We start from the raw sequence: 16154 nt of genomic DNA, 5'->3' as shown, positions 1-16154 counted from the left end.
TTCCTCAATTGAGATGAAGGAAATCAATCCCAAACATGTACACAAGACAAAAATGAAACAGTGCAAAGCTGCACGTAGAATGAAGTTCTTTAAGTGTCAATTCCTAACCAGCCCCAGCCCTCAGCTAACGTTTCTCCTCCTTCCTAACCCACTGACCCTTCTGGTTTGTGAGAAAGAAAATCTGATCTTGTCCAAGAAACCAACCGTCCCTCCACCGGCAGTTTCCTCAAGACCAGCTACTCATGTGTCACACTGAAGGGAATAAACTGCAGTTCTCTTTAAATCACCTCTAGTTCCAAAATGCTACTATACAAACAAATTGGCTAAGCGAATGAAAAATTTTTTTTAATCCCAATATCAGGAATGTGGTGATATGTATAAAATATTTACGTAAGTTGAAAAGAATCCTCAACTTGTTAGGTACCCACGGGGTAGATACAGCATGCCAAAAGTTCATGTGAAAAAGATTTAAAAGATTTCAGTTGACTCTAAGCCCAGGATAAGCCAACAGAACAGCCTGGATAACAGAAAAAGGAAAAAAAGAACAAAAAACTCATAACAATAGGAGAAATGTTATCCTGACATTAAAGGGGCCATGGCCCCACCATCCTTCCAGCTCCTCAGGCCACACAGCAAGTTTCAGTTTCAGAAAACCTTAAAAGCAGAGGCAGTAAGAATGGCAAGATGCCTGCAAATCCATGAATAGAGCCTGGGGGACCAAGCCAAGAGCTTCCAGCTCAGGCAGAAAAACAGAGTACATGCCACTGCCTTATCAAGTAGGTTGAAAGGAAAAAACATGGGCTTCCAGGTGAGACACAGTGAGAGAGAGTTCTGCTCAAGTGTAGAAGGGCAGGGGCATCTTGGGATGCTGAGGCTCCTGGAAGGGATGGGAGCACAGCTTCAGGGTTCAGAGCCTAGGGCCCCCTTACAGACAGGCACCAGGACCACGTACTCCAGGCGCCCCCAAAGCAGCACTTCCCCCGGCTAGAATTGGACAGAGTAGTTCCTCCTCCCCGCCCGCACCCCACCAGGCTCCTCTACTGACTGCAGCTTCACGAGCCCAGATATTCTACAATCAGGAACATTCCTAGAGAACCAGCACTGAAACCAAGGCTAACAAGAGATAAAGAAGCAGATGTGCCAGCCAAGAGCTGCTGCTGGGAATGTGTTCAAGGCTTTGTTGTTTCTCTCGTGCCAAGGGGACAGCTAATATGAGAAGCTTCCCAGCCTGACCTACCGTAGATTGATTCCATGATAAAGGAACAATCATTTCACCTACCAAGCAGGAACTACAGTCTCTGAATCCAAAAGACATTTTCAAATGTGGGACTTCATCTTGGTTTACAAAGAGGAGAAAAACAAGCCCCACGGGGAGGGAAAAGGTGAAGAAATTTTGTTGACGTAATCCCCTCCTTTAGACTAGTACAGTCTAGAGACTAGAACAGTAAAAGACACCTCCATTTCAGGCATCTCAGAGAAAACTATTATGTTCTGCTTTTCTCTCTACTCTATCTCCAGGAACCTCACCCACTCCCCAAAGGTGAACAAAGATAATTTAGCATACATCTTAACCCTGAACTCTTTCCTAAACTTGACTCAACATTTTTTTTTTTTTTTTGGTGAAACAAGTTTGACTCAAATTTCTAATCACCTCTCTGAGAATCGCCCAGACTTTGGGCACACTGACCTTAAAACATCCAAATCAAGCTCATTTTCTTTGCCCTAAAACAGGTCTCTCTCATTTCCTTGTTTCCCAACTGCTTTCCAGACAACTGGTTTGAAAACCTGGAAAGTGCCCTCTACTCTTCTCTCTCCTCCATTTTACAGTAAGCCATCAGGATACAGTCTCTCTCACTAGGAGCCAAAACCTAGTTTTGGCTTGAAAAAACCTCAAGCACTGGTCTAGGCCTATACTTAACTCAGACCACAGCAAGACCCTCATCCTTCCCCCAGCCCCGCCTCTGGCTCCTAGCAGTACTCCGCTCCCACACTCTCCACGGGCAGCCTCCTCTTTTACTCAACCGACTGTCCAGGGCTTCTCTCCAACATCTACCATAAAACTGACCCCCCAGCCTGACCCACAGAGCCTCCACACCAGGGCATGAACGCCCTAACAGACCAAGCTCGGTGGGCAGGGAGGGTCAGAGCTCCACTCACACACGTCCCTGGCCTCTGGTCATTCGCAAGTTCGCCTCCATGCCTTTGCTCGCTCTTCCATCCAAGCACTCCCGCTCACCCCTGGATGGGACTCTCAGACCACTCATTTCAATCTGTTCATTTTCTCAGGAAACAAGCCCCAGGGGCCTGGAATGACAGGCATCCGGTCACAGGCTGGGCTAGACAGAGCTGACCTCTCCCTTCAGGGCTTTTTCCCTAGACCACACCAAGTCCCCATGATTTGCTTTTTAAAAAAAGATGAAATAAATACCTCGGCTTGAAATGTCTTCATTAGACTAAACTTCTAAGCCCATCAAATTAGGAAAAAAAAAAAAAAAAAGAACAGTGCCCACATTTCCAGTAACTTGGGGATTTCCCTTAAAAGACTCACAAGCCCCGCTGGCTGCACTTTCCAGTTTAACCACTAAGACTATGTGGATGTGAAGGCTCTGGCGCCCAGCCTGGGGTCTGCCCAGACTCACCTTGCTCCTACAGAGAGGAGCCAGTTGTACTCTACAGCCTCTGTTTATTCAATCAGGGTTAAAGCCAAAAAAACTGTTAGATCTACAGAGCCCTGAAAACCTGCTGAGAGAGGTGCTCCAGGACACCGCAGGCTTCATAACACCTACATCCAAACCACATCTCTGGCTCCTTTTGAGAGGGACAATATTTAAGATGTGTACAACCGGTTCTGACTATGCCTGCTGATTAAAGTCAACAGTGAGATTGTCAAGTAGGATTTACTGCACTTTGAAAATTATGATCTCCGTGGACCAGAAGGCTACTCATGTGTTGAGAGCCCCACCCCCAGCCCACTTGACTGTGAGACTTCTGTGCACAGACCACTGCATACACCCACCCACCCTCCCCTCTGAAAGCCAGGAATTCCATCTTTCTCATCCTGGCATCTGTGTCCCAAGTGCCAGGTTCAGAGAAGACACACCATCAGTGTGTGCTAACTGACACTGAACTTGAAAAAGAAGCTGGATTTCTTGGCTAAGAATGTCTGGAAATACCCCAGGACTCCCCGAATAGTGTGGTAATTGCAAAATAATTAATACAGAATCATATGCTTTGGTGGTCTAGCACAGTGACCTCTTGCTCTGGGGGAAAAATCCAGAGATTACATCTCAAGTAGTCTAAGCACTATAGAACTGGTAAAATCACACCCCGGAACGATGCCCTTTCAGTTACACTAAAACTGGGTGATACGCCGTCACTGAGACTCCAGTGTACTTGACATTCTCATGTACTCCCTTCATTCCTTTTCAAACGCAGGAACAGTACTATGGCTATTTTTAGAACTATTAAGAGGGTTCTGACCATACCAAAAGCACTAGCAAACTTCATGCTCATTACACGATTCATTTAGTAATAATCAAAACACAAAGAGTCATGAACTCATTACTCATAAGAAGGTTTTTGGTTTGCGCTTCTGAAGTCACATTATACAATCAAAGCTCTAATATTTCAAATCTGGAAACTTACATGTGTAAGAAAGCAAAAAACCTGACACAATAGAGACCATCATAATAGACCTGTGTAAAATGTCTCTAAGCAAATATTGTCTCAAAGATCTTAGGATTTATTTTCACCTAATGACTGATTTCCTCTGGGTCCACCCTGTGAAAAGAACTTCCGCAAAATACCATTTGCCTGATTCTTATCTGCCTACAATTATGAACTCTGCTAAACAAATAAACTTCCTTCCCATTTTTAAAGTTTTTCCAAAATTGGAGAATCGACATCTTTGAGGGGCACGCTATTTTCTGAACTTGAAACAGCACTGGCAGTGAAGGAATTCTTCACAGTATTTTGAGACAAGAAAAGGACTTCAGAAAGGGTGGCACAGCTGCTCCCTACCTCTATTTCAGGGAAGGGGAAGACAAGGCACAATTTTCCCCCTGGGTCAGGTCATGGAGGTGGCTGGTGGCAGAGGCCAGTCTAATTTTCTCTGCCCTGTTATTCCCTTACTGGAGCTAAATGACTTGTGACCTAAAAAGCATTATGATCTTGTTCTGCACAAGTGAATCAGGACTTATGTTTAATTCATGCAGAATGTGATAAAACAACAGAAGAAAAAAAAAACCCTTGATACCAAGGTGAGTACCCAGTGATGCAAAGAGCTCTGGTCTGAGTCAGGACACCTTGCTTTAATCTCAGCTGTCACTTTAGGGAAACCACCTCATCTCTAGAGGACCCAATGTTTTCATCTTTCAGAAAAGGGAATGGAACTAATACGCAACTGTGAAGGTCATCTCCATCTCTAAATGCGATGAAGAAGATGATGGTGATGGCTCACACTCATTAAGTGCTTGATCTGATTCAGACATTGTTATAAGTATCTTATGTGGGTAAATCCTCAACAGCCTGGAAGATGGCTCTTAGCCCCATTTTGAAGATGAACACATTCGTGCTTTAAGAGAACTGATGTGTCCAAGGTGGCACCTCCACTGGGAAGAGATGGAGAGGAGATCCATCCAGGCCAGTGGGTCCAGAGGCCCTCTCTTCCTTATCAGAGGTAGACAGTCTAAGATGACCGCCCTGACTTGTAGTTACAAGAGATATTTCAAACTGAGAATAATCATCGAGGTCATTCAACACGATGTCCCTATGAGACCAAAGGTCAAGGCCCAGGGAAGTACAACTTGGATGTATGAGTCAAATTCAGTGGAAACATATGACTCCATCCACCCCACTGCCTGGACAAGCCCACTCCAAAGAGTGCTCAACAGTTTATATTCACTCACCTCATCTCATGTGACACCCAAGCAGAACTGCACGGCTGGCAGCAGAGCAGAGGTTACCATTCCCATGGCATTGAGCCAAGGCCAAATAGCAACACCAGCAAACCTGGGCCTCCAAGCCACACCTTCAGCTTCCTGTCTGGTGTCCTGTCGCTGGCTGGAGGAGATGCCTCTGGAATAATTCTTAACATAAAGAGCACTTTCCAGTTATCTCAACAGCTACGACAAGCTGCCTAACTTCTCTGGATTCAGTTTCTTCATACACTTTTCCCAACAAGGAGGGAGGAAGGAATAATATCACTACTTCCAGGATTCCCTGGAAGCTGACTACTCCCGACACAATAGCTAGCATATATTAACTGCTCAGAAATGTAATCATCTCTTCCTTCCTATGGCTGCATTAATGTTATAGATCTACTCTGTAAGTGATGCTTCTCTAAGAAAACGCCCTCTCTCTTACTGGAGGAGAAGAGCTACAGCATACGCACCTGCCTCGTCTACCCCAGGACGCCCTCTTGGTAATGGGAGCCCAGGGCTGGGAGATACGTCACCTCACTGGACTTTGGCAACTTCCACTCTCTTCAAATAACCAGAACCTGGTTTCTTCCCATACAAAGTTCACACAACTGGTCAAGCCTCCCAGGCTCTTGAACATCTACAACAATGACACTCTTTCATATGTTAGAGAATCTCCATGCACCTCAACAGACTACTCAATTTATGCCTCTTTTCTTTGCCTATTTCCTTGCAGGCCCCTTGATCTACTCTGAAACGCACAGGCGTACACTCAGGTAGCTAACTAAAATATTCTCAATGACAATCTACTGATAGACATGGATACTTTTGATTTTAGTAAAATAATTTAGAGAGAAAATACAAACAAATCAGCAGGACATTAACAAAGTGTGAAAAAACCCAGGGATCTGGGACCTCGAGTTTAAGTCCTACCATAACAAGATATGTGATCTTATTCAAAGAAAGTCACCTTGATCAAATGAAGCCCTGGGTCTCAGTTTCCTCATGTAGAAAAGAGAAAACGGAACTCCATTCCAGTATAACCAGAATGACCACCATACCACAATTATCAATAGGTGTGTCCATGCGCTAGGGTGTGCTGGGATGAAAGAAGAGTCACTCAATTCTGAATCTCCTGGTATCTGGGTAATTTACTTAATGGGACCTATCTTCCTTAAGGTTAAAAAAATCACTGGTCTCAAAAGCAAAGCAGAGTTAGAGAGCAGCCCTGAAATATGCTAAAATATGCTGGGAAACTACCAAGAGTATATCCTAACTTTTCTCATAATCCATCACACCAATGACCTACAACTCACTCATGTTTCTGTAAAGACTCAGTTCAGATATCCTCTCCTCTAAAGTCTACCTGACTCCCTGTGTGTACCTGTATTATCACAGTAAATTCAACTATCTTCACAGGCGTCCTCTCCCTGTTAAACTGCAAGCTGCTCAAAGGCTAAGCCTGTGTCCTACCCTCCTCTGGATCCACGGCACCTACCACCACGCATTCACAAAAACCATGAACTTAAACTACAAACTCAACCACATTTTAAACAGTTTACATTTGCAGACAGTCTTCATAATTTCTTATGCAAAATTTGACATTCATTTTAAAATAGGACCTATAAAAAAGATAAATACAGATAAATACAAAACACATTATTAATTTTACAGATGAAAAAGGCTCAGCCCAGCTCAAAATGAACAAGGCCTGTGAGTCTAATTCCATCGCAACATATAACAGACAAAAAATACTCTGCAGAAGTACCAAAGTGCACGATAATGAAGGAAATTTTTTTCATCATATTTTTCTTATAAATCTAACAAAGCAGTGTAACCTGCTAGTTCATCAATCTTTCAAAAGCAAATACAGAGGTAACAGAAATAATAACAGAAAGTTACTTAAGTCTAGAAACACAAATAGAACCGAATAAATTTTTTTGCTTTTCTATAACTTTTATAAATGTTTCTGAATAGCAATGTATATTATGAAATAAAATTCAAAAAGACTATTATTTCTACTCCTTAAAAGTTTTCAAAAGAAAGGAAGGGTTCCACATCATGTATCAATAGGGAAAAGCAAATTAAAGCAACAAAGAGATACTATTACACATCTATTCAAATGGCCACAATCTGGAACACTGGCAATACCAAATATCGACAAGGATGTGGAGTAAAAGGAACTCTCACTCACTGCTGGTGGGAATGCAAAATGGTATGGTCACTCTGGAAAACAGTTTGGCAGCTTCTTAGGAAACTAAACTTACTCTCACCATATGATCCCACACTCCTTCTCCCTGATGTTTACCCAAAAAAAGCTGAAAGCGTATGTCCATACAAAAACTGACACAAAGATGTTTATAGCAGCTTATTCATAACTGCCAGACCTTGGAAGCAACCGAGAGGTCCTTCTGTAGATGAATAAACTGGTACAGCCAAACAATGAGATCTTACTCAGTACTAAGAAATGAATGGCCAAGCCATGAAAGATGCTGAGGAAGCGTACACGTACATCACTAAGCGAGGGAGCCAATCTGGAAAGAATGCGTACTTTTATGGTTCCAATTATACGACCTTTTGGAAAAGGCAAAACCATAAAGACCGGCAGTTGCCAGGGGCTGGAAGGAGGAAGGGATGAAAAGCATTGCACAGAGAATTTTCAGGGCAGTGAAACTATTCATTGTGATATTACAGATACATGCAATTACACACTTACCCAAACGCATGGAATGTATAACCCTAATAATGAACCACAGTGTAAACTATGGACTTTGGGTGATAGTGATATATCAATGCAAGTTCATCAACTGTGACAGATGTACCACACTGATTAGGGACACTGCTAACAGGGGAGGCTGCTGCATGTGTGGGAACTGCATCTTCTGCTCAATATTGCCATGAACTTAAAATTGCTCAAAAAATAAATCTATCCAAAACACAAAGCAGGAGATTTGAATCTACTTTTCAATAACCATTTGATGCCTAGTTTATTATATTATCCTAATGGTATTTGGGGCGAAGTTAAATATACTGAAAAAGAGGAAAGGTCATCAAAGTATTTTTTTAATTTAATAAACTGAACAGGGATCTCCCCACAGATCCAAAGGTTAGGATGCCACACTCTCACTGATGACAGCGTGGGTTTAATGCCTGGTCAGGGAGCTAAGATTCCACAAGCTGTGGGGTGTGGCCAAAAATGAAAAAAGTTAATAAACTGAGGAGTTCCTATGTAAAATGTTCAAAAATTTTAAAAGGTGCAAGAGTATGCAATGCTAATTTTTCCTTCCACTCTTGTTCTCCAAACACCCAATTTCAAAGTTGCTGAGTTTTTTTAAGTCTTATTTCATAGGACACTATTCCACTATTGTCCTCCCATATACAAGTGACTATTCTGAAGTCACAGCACTTGTTTCAAAAAATACGAGCAACTCCTATGTCTAATAGTAGGTATAAAAGAAAATATTTAAATTGAGAACCTTGCTACTCAAAATGTGGTCCCCAGACGGGCAGTATCAGCATCATCACCTGTGAGAAGCTTGTTGGAAATACAGAATCTTGAGTTCCATCCCAGACCTGCTAAAGCAGAACTATTTAATGCATTTCAACAAGATGCCCAACTGATTTGTACACGCTGGTATACATGACACCACCACCTCTGTTTTCACAGAGTGTACAGGCTAAGAAGATTAAATAACTGCAATGCAAGATACAGAGACTAGACTACACAGCTACAGGAGTCTAGGGACAGATCAGTTTTGGTCTCCAATGGTTCCCACTATCACAGGTAAAATGCCTACTCCTCTGAAGGGGTCTGTATGCCACGTACATCTGTTCAGCTCATACTCTGCTACTCCCTATAGCAGATTTCCTGCCAGCCTGACCAACAGCCTGTCACTGAGGCTCCTCCAACGTGCCTGCAGGCCTCTGAACATGCTACCCCAACCACTTTGCACCCCTGAGCTTCCTGGCTACCTCCTCCTTGGCCACCTTTGGGAGGGGGCAGGAGCCCCTCCCTGCTCTCCCATGGCACAGCCCAGCTGGCTGATGTCTACCCTCCCCTGCCAGAGGAGCTCCTGTAATTATTTTCGACCCAGTTCAGCACGCTGATCCAATGAATGAATGAATGAGTAATCAGAGATGCTTCAGGGAAGGCGTGACCATGAGCAGGACTCAGATGGTCAGAAATGGAAGATCAGAGCAGAGGCACATTTAAGGCTAAGACTGGATTAGGCAGTCCATCTAGAAGAACAAACTATAATTTACTTTCTTTCTCATTATGAGATCTGCTCCAGGCAGTGTTTCGTTGTGGATTAGATGGGGTTTCTCTCCCTGCTTTTCTCCCTTCTCTCTTTGTAAAATCAACCTGTGCCCAAATTATTGTCATTCTCAGTAACCAGAGCTTCCCAAGCACAGAGAGAGGCTGCAGCCACTACTGCTCAAACACCCCCACAAGAGCTTGGTAGGGGCTACACCAGTTCTGCTTAGCAGAGGCAGCAAATTTTTCAAATTCAAGGAGTGGTTTGGCTATGACAAGTTCTTCCCTCTTCATTAAACTCAAACATGCACTAATTAAAACTAATTTAAATCTACAGACAAAAAAATATGGTAATATATATTTTAAAATTTTCCATCTCAACCTAGGACACAATCTCAGCAACAAACCAACATCAGGCTGACTTTAAGCAAGACGGCAACACTGCCACCTATATACTAGCTATAGTCAGAGTCACACCTTACAGGAAGGCCACTGTGTGCCAGTTAGCACAAGAGCAAGTCCAACTGGTCAGAGGCACCCAAGGTGGGCTGATCCAGTCTGCAGGAAACCTCAAAGGTAAGTAAATAAGCCCAATGCCAGGACCCAACTGTGCCTGCAAGCTGTGGTTAGCAGCAGCTGTGCAAAGAACAAATTGTGCTTGTATTCAATACAGAAGAAGCAATTTGCTACTCAGTCATTTGCACCAATCTCAGACACTGGGTCACAGTCATTTCAGAAGATAGAGAATAATTACATATCCAAGGCATCACTACCACCTCCTGAACCACACCAGCCTCCTAAGTGGTCCTCTTGGCTTCCCAAAGCAGACATCACTCCTAGCTTTCACACCCACAGCACTTAGAAGCAAACCCTGCACAGCACCCTGGAACCTTCTACAGTCTGGCCCACATCAGCCCTTTCTGACTCAGGACCCAGCTCTCTTATGCATCACCTGCCTTCCTCCTGCTGCTCTACCAGGCCCACCTACAGGCCTTGTTCCCTGCTAGCCCCTCTTCCTGGTACTTCTTTAGGGACCTATTACCACTCAGGTGAAATGCCACCTCAGCCCCAGGCACTCCCCACCAAACCACCTTGTTAACTCTCCTTCCTAACACTCACCACCAGCTGCAATTATTACAGTTATTTATTTGCTTCCTTCACTGCTGTCTCTCCTGTCTAGAATTTGAGTCATGAAAACAGGGGCCTGGTGTGCCTATTCACTGCTCAATCTCAGGTCCTCAATCAACACCTGGCACACAGTAGGTGCTTAATAACTAGATCCATGTTGAATACATTTGTTAACTTGTTGAATGAATAATGGCTATAAACTCAGGTTCTAAGCAAAGTCAAAATAGGAAAAACCTGTTTTTACATAAAATATATATTAGTGATTGAGTATGAATTTACAAAAAGACTCCTTTCCTAATATATTTTTAAATATTACAAAGCGTCAATGTGTACACTTTTTAAAAGATAAACTTTTAGTGCAAAATGAGCTAACTCCTCCAGGGCATGAACAGTGAGTGCCTGGTACACAGATGGCACCCACTAAGTATCTGCTGAATATCTACAGAAGCATTGGAGAATAGCTTAATACAAGGCATGAGCTACATGAAACTTGACTTGGATTTGAAAACACAGCAAATTTGGCTATATTTAGCTCCCATTTTCTATTTTATCTGACAAATTGACTTGTACATTTTAAAACCACTAATTTGAGATACTAGCAGTAATCTTGGCCATCGTTTTTATGGGCAGTAGAGATCCAAGGAAGTTCAGAAAATTATCCGGCAGGTCTGTTGCTGTTAGTCTTCACCAACAGGGAAGTGGACATATAGAAATACTTAATAGATTACTCAGAACCGCCAGGGATGTCAGTGGATTTAATATAAAAATCACATTAACAGTGTAATCTATATAAAAACTCCAGTATCCCTGATGAAAGACTAATCAAGAAATCATACCTCAAAAAAATAAAGAAATCACACCTCCATAAACCTGGCTCTATTTTCAATATAATGCAGACCTGCCTTAATGCTCCAGGACATGTCTAATATTAAAAAGCTATGTTAATTTTTCTTTTAACATATAATCTCTTTGAAATAAAATTCTTCCCTATTTTGGCTTTATTCTTACATGATAAAATGACTCACTCTATATGTTCAGTATTCACACATCACCAAAGAAAACCAAATTCAAGTTCAGGTCACCACCTGCATCAAGTAACAGACATCTACCCCCAAGTAACAGACACCTATTCCCCTTCTTCTTCGCTAACAGCTGTTGGGCTGCAAATTACAAAGGTCAAATTAGGAATTTTTAATAGATGTGCAAGCGTTTGTGTGAGGTGTGTGCTCGTGTGCATTTGTGTGTCCGTGAAGGGTCATTCTAAAATCTAATATAAATGCACTTTGGGAGCGTGCACATTCTGCACTGTATCTGTGCCTCGTTTCTACTTTTAAAACATTTCCTAGTATATAATACAAAGTGTGTTAATGACCTGTCTCTTAACTGAACACCAAACAGGTTCCATAGAGAGCCATTCTTATAATCCCAAGAAGTGAACTTTCAAACAGTAACTTCATATTCTAAAAGTGCTCATAGACTAACACAGTCTACAAAATTCAGTTATAGGATGCAATTTACAATAGCACAAGACCTAGAAAAAATGAAATACAAAAGAATAGCATTTCTTAAAATTATGCTGACAACTGATAGGTAACTTTGCTCCAAAAACATTTCATAGTTGTTTGCTATTGTTTCTGTAGTTTAAACAATTTTGGAATAACATGATTCAGAACTTAGATCAAGTTGGTCACATGCTGTTCATTTTTTACATGAACTTTTCAAAAGTACTGCCCGTTGTGGGAAGCTGACAATCCTTACAAAATCCTTGATTTTTTTTTTTTATAAGGCTTTGGTTTGCTGTTTTCATCATCACCTCTATAGGCCAACATAAACCAAAGTTCACTACATTCCTATAGTGTAAAGCATCTTATATTGTATGTTTTAGGAAAGTACATAAAACTATAAAACAGTATTAGCAGTAAGGTTTTTTTTTAGATTTACCTCTTGATTTTGGAATAAAACAAGTCTTTTTTTTTTCTTTTCTTACTCCTTTTGGCCTTACCGTGTAACAGTATAGTAATATTGGGTTGGCCAAAAAGTTTATTTGGGTTTTTCCATGCGATGTCACCAAAAAACGAACTTTTTGCCCAACCCAATATAGAAGCAGATTCAAATCCTCAGTCTAGAATGAGTAAGAGAATACTCAGGCAACACACCCTGAATTATTTTTTAAATCATATGACATTTTTAAACTTCAGCATTATTTGGAAAAGCCAACAAGCTATCTCTTCAAGCCAGGAAATCTGGGCATTATTAATTTGTCTTCAGTACAAAACTACTTCACAACGACTCAAAACAGGTTTGAAAGTCACTTCACTTTTACTACTAGCTGTGTTTCAGCAACTGAAGATTCTGGTGGGCAAGAGGAGACAGTAGGATATAATGCCTAATAACTAGTGTTACCTGGTTTCTGCATCTCTATTTTATTATCACTTAAATGACAGGCAAAGCCTATCGGCCTCATATAAAGGTATTTGTAAAAATGTACTTTAACACTCTAAAAGCACTGCATCATAACTAGACGTACCACCACCTATTATTTGTAAAGAGTCACAGAACGGCTAACGGGTTCTCTCAGTGAGTTTAATGTAATTGCTCAACTAACCTGCCATACACCAAGAGCGAGCCCTGCCAAGGGACTGGCAGAGAGAGGAGCCCGCTGGACTCGAGAAAGGTGCCCCATTAGCCCGCCGGCAAGAGTTGCATCGTTCAAAACACAAAACACCTGGTACTCCGGGAGGATATTATCCTATCACTGCCTTCTCAAATTGGTGGGAACTCTAGAAATCCACTCCAATCCCTTCGTTTTTGCAATAGCGGAATTGGCCTGGACTTGTAACGCTTAGTGATTCTGAAGGCGCCAATGCTCTGAAAATAAAACTTCAAAGAAATAAAAAGAACTTAGGTTTAAAATTCAGACCCCCCCCCCCCCCCCCCCCCGCAAACCCGCCCTTGAAAACAGGGAGTTAAAAACAAAAGACAGACATCCTCTAAGAGCATCGAATTCAGCCTCCGGGCATCCTCTGTGCACGGTCCCAACAACCGAGCACAAACCTGTCTGTATCCGGGAGGCTGACATGCGAGGTCCCGCCGCCTGGACACGCCTCGCGGGGAATCCGGGGCGCGCTGGGGGCCGCAGAAGCCCACCCGCCCGGTATTGAGCCTCACTCTCCCCACCTGTGAAATGGGCGTAAGGCCCCTGGCTCTTTCTCCCCACAGGGAAGAAAGTCTAATGAATGAGAACCACCTGGTGAGCTACCCGGATCGCGCTGGCCGCTCTCCGGACGCGGTCCCTGTGCAAGGGGCGCCCCTCGCCGCGGTCCGATCCCACCCCCACCACGCCGCAGACCCCCAGCGGCCCGGACGCCCAGCAGCCCGACGGTTACCAAGGTTCCCCGAGCCACGCCCGCCGGGACGCCAGCTCCCGGGCGGTCCGCTACCGTAACGGGCGCCGGCCCGACGCCGCCTACCTTGGCCACCCAGCTGAACAATGGTGACATCGCGGGCCGGGCGGCGGCTCGTCGCCCGCAGCTCCCGCTCACTCCCTCCGCCGGCCCGAGCGGCGGCGGGCAGCCAGGAGCGGGCTCGGGGCGCGGCGGGGCCGGGGCATGGCTCCCCCCGCGGTGGCGGCGGCGGTGGCGGCGGCGGACTCCTCCCCGCTCGTCACTGCCCGGAGAGGTCGCGCCCGCGGGGCTGCCCGGCCGAGGAAAGGGAAGTGGGTGGGGAGAGCGGGGGAGGGGAGCGGGGGGAGGGAGCGCGGCCGACCCCGCCCCCACCCCGCCCACCCCCACGCTCGCCTCGCGGCGGGAAGTTGGGACCCGCGGGGGTCGCCCCGCTCCGGGACGCCCCCGGCTGCGCGGGTATCGGGGGACGAGTCGTAAACCCTGAGGGCTTAGGGACGCGGCTTTCTAGGCCTTCGGGGTCCGTTTGGCCCAACTTCGAAAAAACTAGGAATTCCTCTCCCAGAGGTTTGATGAAAGCCCCAGAGCCGGAGCCGACACAAAACCCGCCCAACTTTCCAGGGGTTACCCCCACCCCCATGGCTTTGCTTCCTAAACGCTCCAGATTGCTGGTAACAAAAGGCCTAGTGTTTCCCTAACTCCTAATACCTTTATATAATCAAAGGTGGTTTTCTTGTAGTCAGAAAACTCAGCTGTTGAGACTAGAGAAGGGGCGGTGGAGAAAGAACCTTCAGTTACTGCCAGCCTGGAGATTTCAGCAATGTGAGAATTGTTGGTTTCACGTTTTCTTCTCTCCAAGGCAAGATGATAAGCCGTGTAGTCACTTTATTGCTACAAAGGTTAAGCTGAGTTTCAAACTCAGACATCCAAGAGTTGCACGTTAAAAAAAAAAGAAAAAAGGCTAAAGGTCACATGAATAGTCAGTGTGTAAATATCAATATATGTGTCATATGGAGCTACTCACTGAATGCCTCAGACCAAGTAGCCACCCTAGAACCAGAATTCTGATTCTTTCCTTTTGTTATATTAATTGTGCCCTGTCTTCATGGGGGGCTTCCCCGGGTGGCTCAGTTGTAAAGAATCTGCCTGCCAATGCAGGAGACTGGGGTTCAATCCCTGGGTCAGGAAGATGGAGAAAGAAATGGCAACCCACTCCAATATTCTTGCCTGGGAAATCCTGTGGACAGAGGAGCCTGGCGGGCTACAGGCCCTGGGGTGGCAAAAGAGTTGAGTATAAGTAGAGACTAAACAACAATCTTCACGGGACATTTTTATGGCGTTTCCCAAATGCCTGTCATCTTGAGTTAGATGGGTTATATTCATTATCTATCGCTACATGACAAATTACCCCAAAACTTAGAAACTGAGAACAGCAGTTTCTGTGGGTCAAAAGTCCAGCAGCATCTTAGCTGGGCACCTCTGGCTCCAGGTCTGTAGCTGGGTCTGCAGGCATCTCAAGACTGAGCTGGAACTGAAGCATCCACTTACAAGCTCACACACAGTTGTTCCCAAGATTCAGTTCGTTGCAGGCTCTTGGGCTCAGGGTCTCAGTTTCTTGCTGCAGCATGTGGCTCTCCCCATAAAACTGCTCACAGAATGACAGCTTGTGCCCCGCAGGATCCAAGAAAGAGCAGGTGTCCAAGAAGGAAGTCAGTAGTTTTGTAAACCACAGAAGTGACATCCCAAAACTTCTGCAGCAGTCTTATCTACACTCAAGGCAAGGGTATGAGGGCATAAATACCAAGAAGACCACACGAGAGGAAAGAGTGTCTTTTTTTTTCTTCTCCCAGGTGGGGTGCATGGGAACAAGATAAATGATAAAGTCATGGTGAATATCAAGAGTGACATCATTCTAACAAAGCCTACCTGGGTACTTGAAAAGAGCCTTCAGAGTATCTTTGTTGCTTAGTTGCTAAATCGTGTATGACTCTTTTGTGACCCCATGGACTGTAGCCCACCAGGCTCCTCTGTCTATGGGATTTTCCAGGCAAGAGTACTGGAGTGAGTTGCCATTGCCTTCACTGTTGAAACATCTTTAGTTCAGCCTAGTTGCTCAGTCGTGTCTGACTCTTTGCGACCCCACGAATCCCAGCATGCCAGGCCTCCCTGTCCATCACCAACTCCTGGAGTTTACTCAAACTCATGTTCATCGAGTGGGTGAGTTAGGGAAGTGCTATTCTTTCATTCATTTCAGCAGTAATGTTCCCTAGAGGTGGAAAGGGGCAGTGCATTTGCAACCATCTAACTAAATCTTTCCATGTTATCACATTACTTCCCCCAAGCAAGCAGAAGAGATAGAGCCTGAGAGCTCCATTTAAGTGAGAGCCTTTATGGTCCCTACAGCCTTGCTACTCAAAGTGTGGTCCATGGATCAGCTGCCTCAGCATCACC

General features: G+C 44.3%; 1 protein-coding gene across 15 annotated transcripts in view; it reads right to left on the bottom strand.

The window, feature by feature from the left end:
- TBC1D1 (TBC1 domain family member 1) overlaps positions 1–16154 on the bottom strand; it is a 225338-nt gene that overhangs the window by 134244 nt on the left and 74940 nt on the right. For 3 of the 15 annotated variants that reach the window (XM_015096437.3, XM_060417588.1, XM_060417589.1), the window contains exon 1: positions 13773–14023. The exons of the other annotated variants lie outside the window; for them this stretch is intronic. In XM_015096437.3, coding sequence (XP_014951923.2) covers positions 13773–13802 — 30 coding nt within the window. In that variant the 5' untranslated portion in view covers positions 13803–14023. Of the gene's footprint in view, positions 1–13772; positions 14024–16154 lie in introns of those variants that run through there. 15 annotated transcript variants of the gene reach the window in all.

This window comes from Ovis aries, chromosome 6 (genome assembly GCF_016772045.2).
Source record: "Ovis aries strain OAR_USU_Benz2616 breed Rambouillet chromosome 6, ARS-UI_Ramb_v3.0, whole genome shotgun sequence".
NCBI lineage: Eukaryota > Metazoa > Chordata > Mammalia > Artiodactyla > Bovidae > Ovis > Ovis aries.
This window is presented reverse-complemented; position numbering and strand designations above follow the sequence as displayed.